Source organism: Chiloscyllium plagiosum, unplaced genomic scaffold, assembly GCF_037043375.1.
Source record: "Chiloscyllium plagiosum isolate Xiang-an unplaced genomic scaffold, Cpla_swu_hap1 HiC_scaffold_28, whole genome shotgun sequence".
Classification (NCBI taxonomy): domain Eukaryota; kingdom Metazoa; phylum Chordata; class Chondrichthyes; order Orectolobiformes; family Hemiscylliidae; genus Chiloscyllium; species Chiloscyllium plagiosum.
In genome coordinates, this window is record NW_028270166.1 from 44,134,415 (window position 1) to 44,155,622 (window position 21,208).

At 43.7% G+C, this 21,208-nt stretch overlaps 1 protein-coding gene across 8 annotated transcripts in view; it reads left to right on the forward strand.

Moving 5' to 3' along the window:
- Positions 1–21,208, forward strand: part of LOC122565170 (ankycorbin-like) — a 121,856-nt gene that overhangs the window by 65,037 nt on the left and 35,611 nt on the right. For 7 of the 8 annotated variants that reach the window (XM_087976244.1, XM_087976248.1, XM_043720873.2 and 4 more), the window contains 5 exons: positions 992–1,049; positions 7,312–7,382; positions 8,673–8,779; positions 16,777–16,964; positions 19,792–19,820. In XM_087976244.1, coding sequence (XP_087832370.1) covers positions 992–1,049; positions 7,312–7,382; positions 8,673–8,779; positions 16,777–16,964; positions 19,792–19,820 — 453 coding nt within the window. Of the gene's footprint in view, positions 1–991; positions 1,050–2,732; positions 2,961–7,311; positions 7,383–8,672; positions 8,780–16,776; positions 16,965–19,791; positions 19,821–21,208 lie in introns of those variants that run through there. The other variant, XM_087976249.1, reaches the window with a different exon arrangement.

Sequence of the window (21,208 nt, forward strand, 5' to 3'; positions counted from 1 at the left end):
TTTGTATCCTCTAAAGAGAAGACAGAAGAAATATATTTTTCTCCTTTCATTTGCCAATTTCTTTATTGTCTGCTATTAACTCCCCATTCTCACTTTCTAGGGGACCCAGCATTTTACTTACCCTTTTCCTTTCTAAATACTCCTATAGAAACTCTTGGTATGTTTTTACATTCCCAGCTAACTTCCTCTCATAGTCTAGCATCTTCCTCCTGATTGATCTTTTCATCATTCTCTGCCATTCTTTATATTCTGACCAATCACTTAACCTGCCATTCACTTTTGAGCAATTATTTTTTCCACAGGAAAACCCTAAGAGTTAGGACCAGGGATTCGGCCATTTTTCTCCTCAAGCCTGTTGTGCCATTCAATTGGATCATGGCTGACCTGACCGTGACATTACCCACCCATAACCTTTGACCCTTGTTAGTCAAGAATCTATACACGGTGAAAGTGAGGACTGCAGATGCTGGAGATTAGAGTTGAGAGTGTGGTGCTGGAAAAGCACAACAGGTCAGGCAGCATCAGAGGAGCAGGAGAGTCAATGTTTCAGGCAAAAGCCCTTCATCAGGAAATTCCTGGTTGACTAGCATATTAAACAAAGGGACTTAGGATCAAACAAGCGAAAGGAACAGCTTTGGATCACTGTTGCTATGATGTGCTGTGTTGAGGGAAAAGATGGGGAGTGGGAGGCAGAGTAGGTGCATGGTCAGAATTGTGGTGGTGTTGTGAGAAGTGGGAAAGGTAGAGGACAATTGGGGCAGATGAAGACATTTCTGTGTGCATGTGGAGGGGGCATTCACACAACATCGGAGATGAGACAACATTGAGGCAAATGGAATTGATGGCAGAAAGCAAATATTTCAAATAGGACAAGCTAAATTGTCCCTAATTTCTATCCAACAATTGTATTTACATATTTTGCCTACTTTATTGACTGAACACAGTGATGTTGTGAAAGGTGCTATATAAACACGAGTCTTTCTTTCTTTAGGAAAAATGCCCAGTTAATGCAGTGGACAGTTTTGGGAGGATTGCATTACATCATGCAGGTCAGTGCCTTTCACAGCTGTCTGGGTTTTATATGCAGAATGACATGCTTAACAATGGTAACCATGGAGTTGCTGTGGTTCTGTTCGCCGAGCTGGAAGTTTTTGTTGCAAACGTTTCGTCCCCTGGCTCGGCGACATCATCAGTGCTTGGGAGCCTCCTGCAAAGCGCTTCTTTGATGTTTCCTCTGGTGTTTATAGTGGTCTGTCCCTGCCGCTTCCGGTTGTCAGTTTCAGCTGTCCGCTGTAGTGGTTGGTATATTGGGTCCAGGTCGATGTGTTTGTTGATGGAGTTTGTGGATGAATGCCATGCCTCTAGGAATTCCCTGGCTGTTCTCTGTCTAGCTTGCCCTATGATAGTGGTGTTGTCCCAGTCGAATTCATGTTGCTTGTTGTCTGCGTGTGTGGCTACTAAGGATAGCTGGTCGTGTCGTTTCATGGCTAGTTGATGTTCATGTATGCGGATTGTTAGCCGTATTCCTGTTTGTCCTATATAGTGTTTTGTGCAGTCCTTGCATGGTATTTTGTACACTACACTAGTTTTGCTCATGTTGGGTATCGGGTCCTTCGTTCTGGTGAGTTGTTGTCTGAGCGTGGCTGTTGGTTTGTGTGCCGTTATGAGTCCTAGGGGTTGCAGTAGTCTGGCTGTCAGTTCCGAGATGCTCCTGATGTATGGTAGTGTGGCTAGTCCTTTTGGTTGTGGTATGTCCTTGTTCCGTGGTATTTCTCTTAGACATCTGTTGATGAAGTTGAGCGGGTATCCGTTTTTGGCGAATACCTTGTATAGGTGTTCCTCTTCTTCTTTTTGCAATTCTGGTATACTGCAGTGTGTTGTGGCCCTATTGAATAGTATCCTGATGCAGCTTCGTTTGTGTGTGTTGGGGTGGTTACTTTCATAGTTTAGGACTTGGTCTGTGTGTGTGGCTTTCCTGTATACCCTTGTAGTGAATTCTCCGTTCGGTGTTCTCTGTACCATCACGTCTAGGAATGGGAGTTGGCTATCCTTTTCTTCTTCTCTCGTGAATCGGATTCCTGTGAGTGTGGCGTTGATGATCCGGTGTGTTTTTTCTATTTCCGTGTTTTTAATGATTACAAACGTGTCATCGACATATCTGACCCAGAGTTTGGGTTGAATTTGTGGTAGGACTGTTTGTTCTAACCTTTGCATAACTGCCTCTGCTATGAGTCCCGAGATTGGTGATCCCATGGGTGTTCCGTTGATTTGTTCGTATATCTGGTTGTTGAATGTGAAGTGTGTTGTGAGGCACATGTCCAGTAGTTTAATTATGCCGTCTTTGTTGATAGGTTCAGCGTCCTGTTTTCTGTTCTGTACGTCCAGTAGGTTGGCTATTGTTTCTCTGGCTAGGGTTTTGTCTATTGAAGTGAACAGTGCCGTCACGTCGAATGATATCATGGTTTCTCCCTGGCCTAGCCAGGGGACGAAACGTTTGCAACAAAAACTTCCAGCTCGGCGAACAGAACCGCAGCAACGAGCACCCGAGCTACAAATCTTCGCACAAACTTTTAACCATGGAGTTCCTGGGACACGGAACAAGAGTAACACATGTCGTACTTGCCATTCTCAGTGTGGAGTAGAATCAAGCACAGGAGAAAGAGATATCATTGTACTTTCTTCCTTGACCCTGGCCAAGTACACACAGACCAAGAGAGCAGCTTATAGCACCTGCTGGCTCAACTGGGTACCATGCAAAGGGAACCGTGGCTGCAAATTGTCCTGAGCACTGATTTAGATCTAGACCTTAACCTGATCCTGCTCCAAGAAGAATGATCCTGATCCTAATCCTGGAGTTCCACAAGGATTGCTGGGGTTCCTCATGACCACTTTACTGACGTTGAAAGTCAGGTCGCTTTCACTCTCAAAGTTAAGTCCTGGAAGGTTGGCTCATTCTTGAGGTCAGTGCAGATGGGTGTGGAGGATGGTGCATTGAAATTAATTCTGTTTTTATTTAATATATATCTGACAAAAGCAATGAAACATGTTGAGAAGTGTACATTCATTCTTATTAATGCTTAAAGGTCAAACACAGTCAGCAGATGCGTGATATTGTTCTTTCCTGCAATATCAGTGATTTTATTTTAAATTAAAAGGCTGAAAGAGCAAACTCCAGAGGAACAACCCAGCATTGGGTGCTTTGAACTTTTCTCGGAATTTCAAAGTGTTACAGTCTGCGCATCCCAGCATCACTCTGTGCCCGTGGTGAACAAAATGCTGGAAAGCTATTTGGAGAGTTGTGGTTCCTTTTTTGACCTTTCCTGATGTTTGTTGAGTTTTCTCAATAGTCAGTTGGACACTAGATCCCAGAATCATTTTCCTGGAGGAGGCTTATTGCTGCACTGATCATTGGCATCAACAGACACTCTAAAAGGTTTGCTGAAACCTGGGCTGGTTCGTCTGGGCTTGGTCACCATGCTAGCTTTCACTTTTTTAAGATGCTCTGTCCACACCAAGTATAATTTTTCTTTCAATGGGACAGGTAGGGTGCTGAGGTTCAGGATAACATTTAGGTAGAACCTGCACACCCTTAGGAAATGCATGATTTCCCTCTATTTTTGGGAGTGCGAAAATCAACAGGGACACATACTTTTTTCATCTCCTGGACTGTCACTGTGAATTATCAGATCATTCAGATGCAGTGTACAATTGCTGTGTACATCTACTACCTGTTTATTTTTAAATGTTGGGGCATCTTCACTGCTTTGTCTGGTGTAGACCACCTGCGGTGACAAAGGCTGCAATTTCTCTTGTCCTTAGGGACTTTCCAGCACCTTTTAACAGATTTATTTTATAGAGTAGGCTGAATGGCTCACCACCAATGCATGAGGTTGGGCACGAGTCAATCCTGATCACTGCCTTTACTTTCCAGTCAGAACTGTGAAGCCAGTTTTGCTTCATCCACTTTTGGATGTGGTACAATGGGAGAGCTCTAGCTGCTTTGGCTGGCCTCCATTGAATAGTGGTCCAGAATGTGTGTGATTTCCTGCCTGCCCTCGACCATGCTGCCAGGCGATGGGGGGATTGTGTTTTATTGTTGGGGCTGCTTCAACACACACATCATGAAGTGACAGTGGGGTATGGCCTGGCTGACCCCCGCAGACTTCTCCAAATTTCCAGGCTTTCGAGTCTTTTCTGCTTCTCGAGTTTGCACCTGCTGACTGGGTTCTGCAGTCAGATCCTCCAGTCTCTCCTCACTGACTCCTCTGAGCTGTCCTCTCCCAAAATTCACCAGTTGACTTGGCTCTGTGTTTAATTCCAGGTTCCCTGCTCTATGAATATCTTCTGTGCCAATTACATTGCAGTAGAATTTCAGAGGGTACTAACTTACCCTGTTCTGTTGCTTTGGAGCAGGGTCGGCTTTCAGACTGTTCCATATCATTTTTGAGCCTACTGCCATCTACTGGCTGCATACTCCTACTGCATTGCCGTTGTTATGGATCAGTCCGGAATCCCTCCAAAGTATTGTGAGGAGATAGCCCATACCTTAACTTTCATATTTATTTAAAGTGTAAAGTGCTGTGTTCCATATGTGATTGGTCAGTACATCACTGGGCTATAATGAAAACACACTTGATTCTTTTCACATAGTTAAAATACAAAAAATGCCATAAGTTTACTGTATTGAAATACTGTTCCAATATGCAGCATTCCATAAGCACACCCTCTGGCAAAAATGCAATTCAGTAAAACAGTTATGATTTTCACTTGCTGCTTCTCTCTACTCCCGAAGAAAGAAACAATCTGCCACTTCTGATTTTTAAGAGAAAACCTTGCTGTCTAAGACTTCATTCCAACAGCCAGCAGAAACATTCAATGAACTGAAAGCAGAAATCGAAGCCTTTCTGGGTCTGTGTGAGCCCTGACCCTGCCCAATCATGATTCTTCCAAAAATAAACTCCCAGGGAGAACTTCAAAGTAGTTTACCAACTGTCTGTCTGAGGGGGGGCATTTCTGTACCACTGTGACAATGCCCCTGTGCAAGAGAAACAGCACAGAACACATTTTTAAAGGCACAGTCTTATCACACCATGCAGTTCCTCAACTGAATGAGACATCTTGGCATAATGTGAGAACCCATCTGGGAATTTCCTATGACTCCCTGCATATCTGGAGAGATACTGCTGGGGAGGAGAACTCCAGCTCATCCAGGAGGGAGTGTGCTTATTTCTTTTTAAGTCCATGTGCCTGATTTGGCACCTTTCAATGTCCCTATTCTGTCCCATGCCTTCTGGATCAGCCTTGCTGACAGCTGTCTGGCTAGTTTCTGCTGCTGTGTCCTGTGGCTCTTCAATTGGGTAAGGCAGTTCCCCTCCCAATGGCAGGACCAGGTGGTGGGAAAATGTTCCCAATTTGTTTGGTGAGGAGGAAGGAAGGACCTGGCTCCCTTTCTTTATTCAACCCAACCACCATTGGTTGGAAAAGGATAATTTAAACTGAATAGTCCCATTGCTGTGGATACCATTGTCAATTCCAATGTATGCCATGGTTGTGGATATGTTCACCAAGCTGGCAAGTTGATTTGCAGATGTTTTGTCCCCTGTCTAGGTGACATTTTCAGAGCTTTGGAGCCTCATGTGAAGCGCTGCTGTACTGTGTCTTCCAGAACCAAGTAAATTCCAGAAGAGACAGTATAGCAGCACTTACAGGAGGCTCCAAAGCACTGAAGATGTCACCTAGACAGGGGACGAAACATCTGCAAATCAACTTCCCAGCTCGGCGAATATGCCCGCACCCACGGCAACCAGCATCCAAGCCACAAATCTTGACGCAAACCTTGAGTATTAATGCTTTAAAAGGATCCAAATTTACCATGCTTCCAGGATTTAAAGAAAGGAAGACTTTATTTGTTACTAAAACAGGGGGAAAAATAAAATGCACATGCACACAGCTTAAGACCATAAGACCATAAGACATAGGAGTGGAAGTAAGGCCATTCGGCCCATCGAGTCCACTACACTATTTAATCATGGCTGATGGGCATTTCAACTCCACTTACCCGCATTCTCCCCGTAGCCCTTAATTCTTTGTGAAAGATGAGAAGTGATAAAAACGCAGTTAAAAAGACGTAATAATCAGTCTTTGCTTTGTCCATGTGGAATAGACAGTGGAACATTGCAGCCTTGAAATTGGATGATTATAATCACGTGTTTCACAATTAATTATGAGATAGTCGATTTGTTTTGATAACTCTGACTACCACATCACTCTCAGATCCTGAATGTACACTTATCAATGTCCAAACAAATACTTGCCGATATCTCTGCTATTTCTTTATTTCTTGTTGTAATTTCTCATATCTCAGCTTCTAATGGGCTCTCATTTACTTTCACCACTCTTTTTTTATATATTTAGATCTTACAATGTAGTTTTGATGTTTTTTGCTAGTTTACTCTCATTCTATTATCTCCCTCTATCAGGTTTTAGTTATGCTGTGCAAGTTTCTAAAAAATTCTCCCATTCTTATCCTCACTCCTGCTCTTGGCAATATTATAAGCCTCTTCTTTTAACATATTACTATTCCAAACCTCTTTTGTTAGTCACTGATGAAATTCTTTTATTTTTCAATGGAATGTACATGGGTTGAAAATAATGAGAAAATGTTTTCCATATCCTATTCTTCGATTAGCCCATTTAATCTAATTTCTCATTCTACCTTAACAACCTGACCTTATATCTATGCACAGTAATTGCCTTTATTTGAGTTTGATATTGTAGTTTCAGACTTACGTACTTGACTCTCGAGTGAAATTCTATTGTTCTGAGATAATCCTGACGTGGAGCATCCCAAGTAATTATCCCTGCCTCATTATTTAGGGAAGGCCTAAAATGATGCCTTCCCCAATTGTTTCACAAGGTATTATCCCTGTAAAGTGCTTTCACCCTCCAAATTACATTAACCAATTTGATTCTTCCTGGACCAGAATTACGTCGAATCTCCTGTTCCCTGGATGCTGCCTGACCTGCTGTGCTGTTCCAGCAATAAAGTTTCAACTTTGATCTCCAGCATCTGCAGACTCACTTTCTCCCAGAATTACGACCAGTTCAGTTGTAGTGGGCTTTGATCAGGACAAATGAATTTCCATGATCATTCAAATATTTGTTACAAATCACATTTAATTTCCTTTTGGCATCTACACACAATGTTAGGGCAGATGAAGGAACTCGGGCTCAACACTGAGAAGATGTTAAATGTAAAGATTTTCTTTGTGTTTACATAATTCTCTTTCATTTTCCTTTCTCTTGTTACAGCTACAAGTGGGAGCTTTTCCTGTGTTCAGACACTCTGTGATTTCAAATCCCCTGTAAACATCCATGATGATGTAAGTTGCAATCTGTGGATTTATTGAAAACCAGACTCTGTGAAGCTAAAGTTTCGTTCGTGTTTATTAGTCTTGGGTTGATGATAAATTGAAATGGAACAGAGTGGATTTCAGATCTCCAGAGTACAAATGTGGGAAAAAAACATTCAAATTTGAAAAGTGGGAACTTAAAATTCCATCATTGAGGGGAGTCATTATCTTGGATTGGTGACTCAACAGACAGATGAACAGTGACACCATGATGTTGTCAGTGACAAATCAGCAATTTTGACCAATTATTGTTATGTATTTTGAGGGACATATTGATTTTTATATGTTTCTACCATTACAAGCCTTTGGGAATTATGGTATTCCAATGACCTGGTGACTCAATGACCTAGTGTTCTAGCAACTCAAGTACAGAGGAACCTTGATTATCTGGCATTCGATTATCTGACTATTGGACTATCCGGCAAGATTGTAAGGTCCCGATGCCTGGCTAAACTATGTTATCCGGTATTCACTTATCCAGAATTTGATTAATGAACAAAATACTCCCTGTCGTTGTCCTTCGGATAATCGAGGTTCCTCTCTATCTAGTTATCCAATTTGTTGTTGATCTGGTGCCTTTTAATCCCAGTGACCCCAGATTCCAGTATAAATACTGTGATTGAGAATATGGGGTGAGTGGAGAAAGTTCCATGGAAAGAATTCTGCCATTACCCTCAGCCTCAAAGTGGTCTTGCAGTTGTTGCAGAGGAGGGAGTCTGTGAAGTTCCTTGAGGGTGGTCTTGCTCTTGAGCTGCTCAATCTCTTGTCAGTTTTACCCAGTGGGACAGGTGATAGTGAAACTGAAGTGTAAGGAATCCTCGTGCAGTTACAGTTTAGATACTTGAGCCACAAACCTGCCAGTTTATTCTGTAGTGGACTCACCGGTAACTTGTAAAATGATGGGAATGCGTTGCAGTTACAGTGGATTTTTGACACTATTTATCTACCTGTTGGGATACCCAAATGAAGAGGATCAGATGCCAACCATTGCAAGAACTCAGTTCTCCATGATCCTATAACTTCCCTACTCCTCTTTAACTGACTCTTTGAGTGGCCATGGGACTCTCAAAGAAGAATTGCTTTCTTTACAGATTTCTGTGATCTCACAAAAGTTCAGCATACGCAAAGCTGAGATTCAGACTTTATCACCCCTGAATGAGAGGCACTGGGTATAACAAAGGGGCCAACAGAAGCCAGTGTGTGTTGGTTGGGGACTTAGCCCTAGATATCTCTCTCTCTCTCTCTCTCTTTCTCGACCAGGATGGCTGCACTCCACTGATCTTGGCTGCACAGATGAGCAACTATGAGATGTGCAGGTGTCTGATTGTCCGAGGAGGAGATGTGAACAGCAGGGATAAACAGGGAAGGTGAGTCTACCAGCTAGCGAAATATTACTCAATTGGAAGACAGTTAAAATGTGAACGGGAGATGTGTAAAATCTCTCACTACAAACTCCTTGATCACATTCTTCAGAAGGACAATGATCAATGAGGTATTATTGAATACCACTCAATTTGCATTAATGCAGCGTCTTTAACACATTAGAGTTTGATGGAAGCATCTTCAATCACAGTATTCAAAAGAGAACTGGACTGTTATCTGTAAAGGAAGAAGGTGCAGGCTTATGAGAAAAAGACAGGAGAGTGACCCTAAGTGAATTGCTCATTTGGAAAGCCAGTGTAGACATGATGGGGTGAGTGGCTTTCTCCTTCACCGTAAATATTGTGTGATGCTGTAAGTAAAACTTCTGAAAGTCAAGTAAATCGAATCAAGTTTAGTATCGAGCCACATAAGGAGACAAGAGAACAAGTGACCAAAAGCTTGATCATAGAGACAGATATTCAGAGACATCTGAAAGAGGCAGATTTATATTTTTAGATTTAGATTTTATTGTCACATGTATTTGAGTACAGGAGTACAGTGAAAAATGTACAAAGTCACTATTCTCTAGTGTCACAAATTCCAGGGGATAGGAACTAGGGAGTTGACAGTATAGCCAACACTGGTGACTTGAAGGACATGGAGTTGAAGAAACACAGAGGTTTTGGAAGGTTGTTGGACTGTAGGAGATTAGACCAGGGTTACGGAGGGATTAGATTATGTAGATGAAAATGTGTAAATGGAGGCATTCAGTCAAACCAACAAGTAGCTAATTACATCCCTCAAATAAATATATTATCCATTTCAGTATTGGTGATTAAGTGGAGAATTAAGGCCTGTATTATCATACTGCTCCTACTTAAGAAAAGTTTGCTTTTTTGGAGTTCTATTCATTACCAGTAGGTAATAAAAAGTGCTTTACAGCCAATAAAATGTTTTCAAAGAATATAATCATAGTTATAATGTGGGAGCCATTTTGTGCATAGTAAGCTTCCAAAGGTATCAATGTGGTAATCCCCAGATAATCCATTTTTGATTGAGGGATGAATATTTATTGGCCAAGACTAGCCTCTCTGTTCTTTCACAAATAATGCTTAGTGTTTTTTAATTATACATCTGAGAGGGCAGATGGCGTCACTTTAACATTTCCGACTGAAAGATCGCAGCTCTCTAACATCAGTAGGGCTATGCTAGAGTGATAGGGAGATGGGGCACAAGTCCTGGGATGGGGCTTGAACCCAAAGTCTTCTGTTTCAGAGATACGAGTGCTAACAACTGAACCAGGCCTAACAAACAGTGCAATGGCACTCCAATTTAGCTAAATATGAGGTGCTGCATTTTGGAAAGGCAAATCAGGGCAAGACATATATACTTAATGGTAAGATCCTGGGGAGTGTTGTTGAACAAAGAGATCTTGGAGTGCAGGTTCATAGTTCCTTGAAAGTGGAGTCGTTGGTAGATAAGATAGTGAAGAATATGTCATTTGAGTGGGAGCAGCGGCCGAGTAAAGGCGAACCCGGGAGACTACAGCTAAGGTAAGACAGTTTGTTTCAAAATTACTTACCTGTAGCGGGCAGCGGTGTTTTTTTTTTTCTCTCTTCACAAAAAGAGCGGGAGCAGCAGAGGAAGTGACGGCAAACAGAGGGGCAGCCGGGAAGGAGAACTGTGAGTATAAATACTCACCCTTTAATCACCAACGGTCATTTGAGTGGGAGCAGCGGAAGTGAGGTTGGAGCGCATAGCTGGGCGGGAAGGTAAGTGATTAGTATTTGAGTGGGTGTGTTCTAGACCCCAGGTCCTACTTCCGTAGGGCCTCCCTCCCAACCTCCTCCTCTAACCTAACTTTAAAGTCCACAGGTAAGTGACTCAGTGTTATTGACTCAGTGTTCTTGTTTTTGGAGAAAGTGTACAGTCATGGCAGCGCAGGCGGTGGAATGTTCCTCCTGCAGGATGTTTGAGGTAGGGGTGACCACCGATACACCTGCCGACTTCGTCTGCAGGAAATGCGGTCAGATCCTGATCCTCACCGAACGAGTTAGGGAACTGGAACTGGAGTTGGATGAACTGAGGATTATTCGAGAGGCTGAGAGGGTGATTGATAGAAGCTACAGGGACGTAGTTATGCCGGAGAACAGAGGTAGCTGGGTAACAGTTAGAGGTGGGAAGGGGAAGAAGCAGGCAGTGCAGGGTTCCCCTGTGGTCGTTCCCCTAAAAAATAAGTATACAGCTTTGGAAACTGTTGGGGGGGACAGCGTTGCAGGTGTAAGCTGCATGGAAGGGGTCTGTGGCTCTGAGACTCAGAAGGGAAAGGGGGAGAGGAGGAGAGCGCTAGTTATAGGGGACTCTCTAGTTAGAGGGACGGACAGGCGGTTCTGTGGACATGGGCGAGACTCACGGATGGTTTGTTGCCTCCCGGGTGCTAGGGTCCGAGACGTCTCAGACCGTGTCTTCAGAATCCTTAAGGGGGAGGGTGTGCAGCCAGAAGTCGTGGTACACATTGGCACCAACGACATAGGTAGGAAGAGGGGTGGGGAGGTCATTCAAGAGCTCAAGGAGTTAGCCTGGAAGCTAAAAGCTAGGACAGACAGAGTCGTCATCTCTGGGTTGTTGCCGGTGCCACGTGACAGTGAGGCAAAGAATAGGGAGAGAGTGCAGTTGAACACGTGGCTGCGAGGCTGGTGTAGGAGGGAGGGCTTCAGATATTTGGACAATTGGACTGCATTCTGGGGAAGGTGGGACCTGTACAAACAGGACGGGTTGCACCTGAACCAGAAGGGCACCAATATCCTGGGGGGTAGGTTTGCTAGCACTCTTCGGGGGGGTTTAAACTAATTTGGCAGGGGGGATCCGGACTTGTAGTCCAGCAAGTAAGCTAGCTGTGTGTCAGGATGCCCAAGACTGTAGGGAGGCTGTGGAGAAGGTAGCACTGACAGGGACTACTTGCAGACACAGAGATGGGCTCAAGTGCGTATACTTCAACGCAAGGAGTATCAGAAATAAGGTGGGTGAACTTAAGGCGTGGATCGGTACCTGGGACTACGATGTTGTGGCCATCACGGAAACGTGGATAGATGAGGGACAGGAATGGCTGTTGGAGGTTCCTGGTTACAGGTGTTTCAGTAAGATTAGGGAGGGTGGGAAAAAAGGAGGGGGGGTGGCATTGCTAATTAGAAATGGTATAACGGCTGCAGAAAGGAAGTTTGAGGGGGATCTGCCTCTGGAGGTAGTATGGGCTGAAGTCAGAAATAGGAAAGGTGCAGTCACCTTGTTGGGTGTTTACTATAGGCCCCCCAATAGCAGCAGAGATGTGGAGAAACAGATTGGGAAACAGATTTTGGAAAGGTGCAGAAGCCACAGGGTCGTAGTCATGGGCGACTTCAACTTCCCAAATATTGATTGGAAGCTCTTTAGATCAAGTAGATTGGATGGGGCGGTGTTTGTGCAGTGTGTCCAGGAAGCTTTTCTAACGCAGTATGTAGATTGTCCAACCAGAGGGGAGGCCATATTGGATTTGGTACTCGGTAATGAACCGGGACAAGTGGTGGGCTTGTTAGTGGGTGAACATTTTGGTGATGGTGACCACAATTCTGTGACTTTCACCTTGGTTATGGAGAGAGATAGGTGCGCACAACAAGGTAGATTTTATAATTGGGGGAAGGGAAATTACGATGCTGTAAGGCAGGATTTGAGGAGCATACGTTGGGAGCATAGGCTGTCAGGGAAGGATGTGGTGGAAATGTGGAACTTTTTCAAAGAGCAGATACGACGTGTCCATGATATGTATGTACCTATCAGGCAGGAAAGAAATGGTCATGTGAGGGAGCCTTGGTTGACGAGAGAGGTTGAATGTCTGGTAAAGAGGAAGAAGGAGGCTTACATAAGGTTGAGGAAACAGGATTCAGACAGAGCAGTGGAGGGATACAGGATAGCCAGAAGGGACCTGAAGAAAGGGATTAGGAGAGCTAAGAGAGGGCATGAAAAATCGTTGGCGGATAGGATCAAGGATAACCCCAAGGCATTTTATGCGTATGTGAGAAACCTGAGAATGACGAGAACGAGGGTAGGTCCGATCAAGGACAGTAGTGGGAGACTGTGCATTGAGTCGGAAGAGATAGGAGAGGTCTTGAACAAGTACTTCTCTTCAGTATTTACGAACGAGAGGGACCGTATTGTAGAAGAGGAGAGTGTGAAATGGACTGGTAAGCTAGAAGAGATACCTGTTAGGAAGGAAGATGTGTTGGACATTTTGAACAACTTGAGGATAGACAAGTCCCCCGGGCCTGACGGGATATATCCTAGGATTATGTGGGAAGCAAGAGAGGAAATTGCAGTACCGTTGGCAATGATCTTCTCGTCTTCACTGGCAACGGGGGTGGTACCAGGGGACTGGAGAGTAGCGAATGTTGTGCCCCTGTTCAAAAAAGGGAATAGGGATAACCCCGGGAATTACAGGCCTGTTAGTCTTACTTCTGTGGTAGGCAAAGAAATGGAAAGGGTACTGAGGGATAGGATTTATGAGTATCTGGAAAGACACTGCTTGATTAGGGACAGCCAGCACGGATTTGTGAAGGGTAGGTCTTGCCTTACAAGTCTTATTGAATTCTTTGAGAAGGTGACCAAGCATGTGGATGAGGGTAGAGCAGTGGATGTAGTGTACATGGATTTTAGTAAGGCATTTGATAAGGTTCCCCATGGTAGGCTTATGCGGAAAGTCAGGAGGCATGGGATAGAGGGAAATTTGGCCAATTGGATAGAAAACTGGCTAACCGGTCGAAGGCAGAGAGTGGTGGTAGATGGTAAATATTCAGCCTGGAGCCCAGTTACAAGTGGAGTTCCGCAGGGATCAGTTCTGGGTCCTCTGCTGTTTGTAATTTTTATTAATGACTTAGATGAGGGAGTCGAAGGGTGGGTCAGTAAATTTGCAGATGATACGAAGATAGGTGGAGTTGTGGACAGTGAGGAGGGCTGTTGTCGGCTGCAGAGGGACTTAGATATGATGCAGAGCTGGGCTGAGGAGTGGCAGATGGAGTTCAACCCTGCCAAGTGTGAGGTTGTCCATTTTGGAAGAACAAATAAGAATGTGGAATACAGGGTTAATGGTAGGGTCCTTAGTCAGGTGGAGGAACAGAGGGATCTTGGGGTCTATGTTCATAGATCTTTGAAGGTTGCCACTCAGGTGGATAGAGTTTGTAAGAAGGCCTATGGAGTATTATCGTTCATTAGCAGAGGGATTGAATTCAAGAGTCGTGAAGTGATGTTGCAGCTGTACAGGACTTTGGTTAGGCCACAGTTGGAGTACTGTGTGCAGTTCTGGTCGCCTCACTTTAGGAAAGATGTGGAAGCTTTGGAGAGGGTGCAGAGAAGATTTACCAGGATGTTGCCTGGAATGGAGAGGAAGTCATACGAGGATAGGTTGAGAGTTCTCGGCCTTTTCTCGTTGGAACGGCGAAGGATGAGGGGTGACTTGATAGAGGTTTATAAGATGATCAGAGGAATAGATAGAGTAGACAGTCAGAAACTTTTTCCCCGGGTACAACAGAGTGTTACAAGGGGACATAAATTTAAGGTGAAGGGTGGAAGGTATAGGGGAGATGTCAGGGGTGGGTTCTTTACCCAGAGAGTGGTGGGGGCATGGAATGCGCTGCCCGTGGGAGTGGTAGAGTCGGAATCATTGGCGACCTTTACGCGGAATTTGGATAGGTACATGGATGGGTACTTAATCTAGGTTAGAAGTTCGGCACAACATCGTGGGCCGAAGGGCCTGTTCTGTGCTGTATTGTTCTATGCTCTATGCTCTATGCTCTATGTTTGGAATGCTAGCCTTTACTCGTCAATGCATTAAGTATGGGACTTGGGAGGTCATATTGCAGCTATACAGGACATTGATTTGGCCACTTTTGGAATACAGTGCAATTCTGGTCTCCCTGCTATTGGAAAGATGTTGTGAATTTTGAAAAGATTCAGAAATGGTTTACAAAGATGTTGCCAGGATTGGAGTGTTTGAGCTATTGGGAAAAGCTGTATGGGCTGGGGCTATTTTCTCTGGACTGTCGGACACTGAGGGATGATCTTATAGGGTTTATAAAATCATGAGGGGCATGAATAGGGTAATTAAACAAGGCCTTTTTGTTTGGAGTGGGGGAGTCCAAAACTAGATGCCATAGCTTTAAGGTGGGAGAGGAAAGATTTAAAGTGGAACTAAGGGGCAACTTTATCACACAGAAAGTGATGTGTGTCTGGAATGATCTGCCAGAGGAAGTGGTGGAGGCTGGTACAATTGCAACAATCACCTGATGAAGGAGCAGCACTACGAAAGCTGGTGCTTCCAACTAAACCTGTTGTAATATAACCTGATGTTGTGTGATTTTTAACATTTAAAAAGCATCTGGATGGGTGCATGAAGAGGAAGGTTTAGAAGGATATGGGCAAAACGCTGGCAATTGGGACTAGATTTATATAGGATATCTGGTCGACTTGGACGAGTTGAACTAAAAGGTCTGTTTCCATTCTATACATCTCTATGACTCTACACTTGAATAAGTCACACTGACTTGAAGATTACTGCTTCATTGTAAAGATGGCACCTGCACTGTGGTGTCACCCTGGAGAATGTTCTCAGGTTTATAATGGAATTTAAATCATTCTCATCGTGGAATGGCCAGTGGTCCCCTATCTAGGACAAGCTGGCAGTTAAGCAGGAATGAGCAGGCAGGTAGATACAACAGTTACAGGTTGTAGGTTATGAGCAAATGGCACTCCTCTGAAAACAGAGTTTGTCGCTCCTTCTCTTTCTTCCTAGTTCATAGTGAGTGAAGCTGAACTCTGGTTCTAGAGACTGACAGTCTCCAGAGCTTTGGGGTGCTGGACTCTTGCTACTGAGGCAGGTAGCTGAAGTTAGGAGATTTTCTCCCTTGGCAGACCTGCCTCGGTTTAAAGGGCCATGTTTCATTCAGGCTTCTTTCCAGGAAGCAGAGGTGCAGGAGAAAGACAGTCCCGTTGACCCTGGAAATAGATCGGAGGCAGTTGAGCACCAGGGTAAGCTGATTAGAAAGCACACCTTGGTCTTTTGAACTTCGCTCCAATTGTACTTAAAGGGGTTAGTTTTGTTGCTCTCACCAATCAGTCTCACTCTCCATAACCCTTATGGCCACTCCGTGCTGCCCCTGTGGGAGAATTGGCATAGAGACATGGTGTCAATGTAGAGGTTATGGTGATCTGGAAGGATTATCAGGGGTAGAGACCTTTTGAGATTTATTTTTTTGAAAGACTCCCAATTCCAGACTGGGTGGGTGGTAACTTCTCTGAGGGGCTGTGAGAAGTTGGCTTGCAATGCAGCCTGCCAGGTCAGGCCTTACAACCTCCACCTAATCCTGCGGCATTCCCTGGCAATGGCAGCTGGAGTCCACAGTTGGACCATCTCCCTGGAAATCCGAGTCAGAACATTGACAGTGAGTGCTGATCCCCTTTTGCCAGTCTCAATATTCTATATTTCTGTAATAACATTTCCTGAAACAAATCTACCTTCAGTACATTTAACTCAACACTATACACAGAGGTGGCTCTAGGGCAGAGCAAATCAAGCCTTCAACCCCTGAGAGACAGCTCTGACTATACACTTCTGCCACCTCCCTCAGGAGCCTGTCTCACAAACTGATGACTCCATCTCTGAACTCTATCCAGTGTTTATTCTGGAATTTCTCTTCCAGACCAGGATGTGTTCTCTGGGTTATACTGTTCTTGATAAAATGAAAGAGATTGTCATAGGATAGTTTCTTCTTAAACCACATCTTGGCTCATTAAGGGTCTGGTTGACTACTCATCCCTCATTCTCCACCCCGCCCCCCATAGCAGTGGAGCTAGACTATTTGGCAATTCATGGCTAAACCATGCGGACAGCTGAGGCCCAGGTCTCCATGCAGGAAGATGTTCTTGGTATTTAGCGTTCTCACTGCTCACAAGTCTCTGCTTTTCTCCCTGAACGTAGAACAGCCTTGATGCTGGCTTGTGAAAATGACAGCGTGGAGACAGTGGACGTCCTTGTCCGGAGTGGAGCTAACGTCAGCCTTCTGGATGCTTTGGGTCATGATGCCAGACACTACAGTATGGTGACTGGAAATACAGACATTCTACAGCTGCTTCACGTGGCCACTCACAGAAGCTTCTGGAAAAGTGGTAGGTTACCTTTTGGTCCTTGGAGCACCATTGCCAGCCAAACTGCTCCTTCTCCAATTTGTTCTCTCCCCACCCAGTAGAAACAGATTATTGTAACCAAGGTAGTCCTCACCCTGCACCTGAGTTCAGAGGGATGTGGCCTTGTTCTAGGCCCCACGAATGCTGCTGTCCAGCCACCTACATGTCTTGGAACTGCCACCTTGGAATGTTCACAGACAACCATACGCCCTGATTTTCTTTTAAAAATCCATTCACAGGATGAGGGTGGTGCTGGCTAGGCCAGCATTTATTGTCCATCTCTAATTGCCTAGAGGGCAGTTAAGAGTTAACCACGTTGCTATGGGTCTGGAGTTACATGTAGGTTTTTCCAACAATCAATAATTGATTCATAATACTCATTAGAGGTATAATTTCATTGAATTCAAATTCTATCATCTGTCATGATGAGATGCGAACCCAAGTCCCAGAACATTAACTGGGTATCTGGATTAACAGACCAGTGAAAATACCACTAGGCCATTGCCTCCCTTTCTGTGGTACTGTTACTTTTCCACCAGTTCTTTCAGTTGAAAGAAGTTCCTCCTGTTTAATGTACAAAAATAAGGCATGGGACAAAAAAAAGTGTGTTTAATTTGTCTACTCTTTACCCTCCACAATCTGACTACCATGGACTCTCTGGCAATAAACAAAGGAGAAGTTCCCCAAAAGAATGAAGCTCTGGGAAATAACTCTGCAAAAATGCCACCCAATTCCACACATGCAATAACTTACATTTATGAAGCATCTTGAACATAATTAAATGCCTCAAGATGACTTCACAGGAGATTAGTAAAACAAAGTATTGCATTGAATTTCACAGAGAGAGATATGAGATCAGCTGGCCAAAAGCATGGTCAAAATGTAAATTTTTAAGACATCTCTTAAAGGAAGAAAGTACAGAGAGGGAGGGATGCAGGGAGGGAATTCCAGAACTTGGGGCCCAGGTGACAGAAGATTTAGGAATATTGAATCAGATAAGGCAGGAAGCTTGAAGGGTTGTGGAGTTAGAGCAAGTTATAGAGATAGGGAGAGGCAAGACCATAGATGGATTTGAAGACAAAGATGAGAATATTAAAATTGAGATGTTGATTGACTGGGAGCTAATGTGAGCACTATGATAGGATTTTGCTGTGAGTTTTGACAACTGAGTTTTGGAAGACCTTGAGTTGATGGAGAGTAGAATGTGAAAAAATACTGAAGATTGCATTGGAATAGCCAAGGCTCGTTGTCACTCAGGCCTGAATAGGAGCATCAGCAGCAGATGAGCTGAGACAGAAGCAAACATAGACAGGTAGGAGGCTGGAAGAACACAGCAAGCCAGGCAGCAGCAGAAGGTGAAGAAGTCGAGGTTTCGGGTGTAACCCTTCGAGCCAATCTCTGACCAGTCATATTGTGCAGATGATTTAACCAAAGTTCCATTAACACACCATTATAGAATCATACAATTCAGAAGAGACTATTCGGCCCATTGACACTGCACTGCCAAAATCATATTCTGACTGACATTAGTCTCACTTTCATGCACTTTGCCCATAGACCTGAATGTTATGACACTTCAAGTGCTCATCCAAGGACTTCCCAAAGGTTACAAGGTATCCTAACTCAACCACCCTCTCAGAGAGTGCACTCCAGAACCTCACCACACTCTGAGTGATAAAGGCTTTCCTCAAATCTCTCTAAACCTCCTGCCTATCATTTTAAAATTATGCCTCCTTGTTCTTGACCCTTTGACTAATTGGACTAAGGCTTCCTGTTGACTCTGTCCATGACCTCATAATCTTATACACCTCCCCCCACTACCCCATCCCCCAAACCTTCCCTGATGCAAAGAAAAGCGCCCAAGTTTATCCAGCCTCCCGTCATAGACGAAATGCTCCAGCCCAGGCACCATCCTGGTGAGCAATCACATCCTTTGTACAGTGCGGTGACCAGAACTGCACATAGTATTCCAGCTGTGACTTAAATAAAGTTCTGTCAAGCTCTAATGTGACTTCCCTGCTCTTACAACCTATGCCACAACTGTTAAAGGCAAGCGTCCCATATGCCTTCTTTACTATTTTATTAGCCTGTCCTTCTACCTTCAGGGATCCGTGGACAAGCATCCCAAAATCCTTCTGTTCATCTGAGCTTCCTAGAGTTTCCTCCCATTAACATTAAACAGGAGAGAGGAGAGTTGAAGTTGAGGCTGAACATTTGTTTGTAGGATATTCCCTTTCTCTCTGTGAAGTTATATTTAAAGATGAGAAATGTTGATGTTTTAAACCTGTTTTAACCTGTGATGAGATTTTACTTTGTATCAATCTCGTATCGATTTTATGAGCTGCTGTCACAATGTAGAGCATTACTCCAGCGAGGAGACAATATTCCCCGTTCACAAATGCGTGTTAACACTCTTGTGCAAGAAAATTTGTTCACATGGTACAGGTTTTAGTGATGCCATGCAGACTGATCTCTGAGGGCAAGAGCCATTGAGGACTCTACATCTCTGGACATCCATGCATAAGAATATTGGCTGGAGGTAACATGGGAGATAGCCAATGGTGCGGTCTAATGGAGGGCATCCTGATTTTCCCTCCTGGATCAGCACAATGTTTCTACATTATATCGAGACTGAAATTGGGACCTCAAATAGTACATAGGTATACATAACTAGTGGCCTCCCACTGTGGCACTGGGCCCAGGAATACTGTACAGTTATCCTGCCCGTGAGTGATTTTGATTGTGGGGTGCTATTTCATATCCTGCATTTCATAGAGTTTATTTCTGTCTTTGATTTATTCCTCAACAGAACCAGAATTAAGGCGGAGGCAACATCAGGTAATGGAACTGGACTTGAGATTATCAATAACCCTGTAACTGACCAGAAACACAACCCGAGCAGAAGCTTCTGATCTGAGTCACACTGGACATACTTCCATAACGTTTTCCATCTTCGTACAAAATTAAAATACAGAGGTGTAACTTTACTTCAAAAGTTCCATTTACAGAATGTTTTACTCCCTATTGCATGCCGTAAAATACAGATATTGCTATTAAATTACAGTAAATGTAATTATTTAAAAATTTCAAATCTAACATTGATAGACTTGGAGCATGAAGCTATTAAGTTTCACAGAGACAAAGCAGGTAGGTGGAATAAAATAAAGACTAGTCATGATCTTGTTCAATGGTGAAAGGCTTGAGGGGCTGAATGGCCTTCTCACCCAGTTCCTATTTTCCTTTCTCCTGATTACTTCTTCCTTTGATTGTAGATCCTCTTGCCAGGAGATCTGTGGTCATGGCATGGCACACTTGTCCGTCAAGCACCACCCTCCTACATCGACTGTAGCCTGTCTGCACCCACTTTGTGACATCCGTCATCTAACTAAGCCCCTCTTTCGGCTGTCCTCCACTTTGCCCATGTGTGATACCATCCAATCCAATCTTCACTCTAATTTCTTCGAATATGTTCCTTCACAATGCCATTGTTTTTGTCTTTTTTTTCCGATTCATTTTCAATCCATATTCCAGATGCTACTTGATCTCCAAAATTAGGTACAGCCCTTTAATTTGATATCCTTTTTATTCCTCTTTCATCCTGGTGCTCACTGTTTGTGCCAATATAAACTGTGGATAAGTCTCACATCATTTACAGTCAATGTCAAATTTCAGCAACACTATCATTCGAACAATTTCTGAAGTTTATTTAGGAGCAGTCCAAGCATTTTCATCACTTTATTTTTGGGTTTGTTGTAAACTAATTGATAAAGGTTGATCACTACGTCTGGAATTATCCATTTTACCTCATTTCCCTTTTCCTCTGGATTTATTTTTGTCAACCTTCAGGTATTTTCTCTTCCCAAATCTCTCCTTCTGTTCTTGTCTTTTATCTTCCCACATTTCTCGCCCATGGGTATATACGGAATGCCAGCACTCAGTGCTTCTCTCATAGAGATAATGAGAAGGGGATTCTGTAGGATAATTCCACATATTAAATGCAGCCTCTACATTGGCTTAGAGAAAAAAAAACACATCAAAATCCGCCCAGTTCTGCTTCCATCATCCAAGCAGTCAAATGGTGCAATGAAAATGCCATTGTTTACAATATGACAATCTGATCAGTTGATTCACAACAGATATAATGTGAGGAAAAGTCCAGTGGGTTACCATATGGTTGATTCAGACAGTCTAGAATTTATGGGCGTCATATAAAATTACCCTTAATC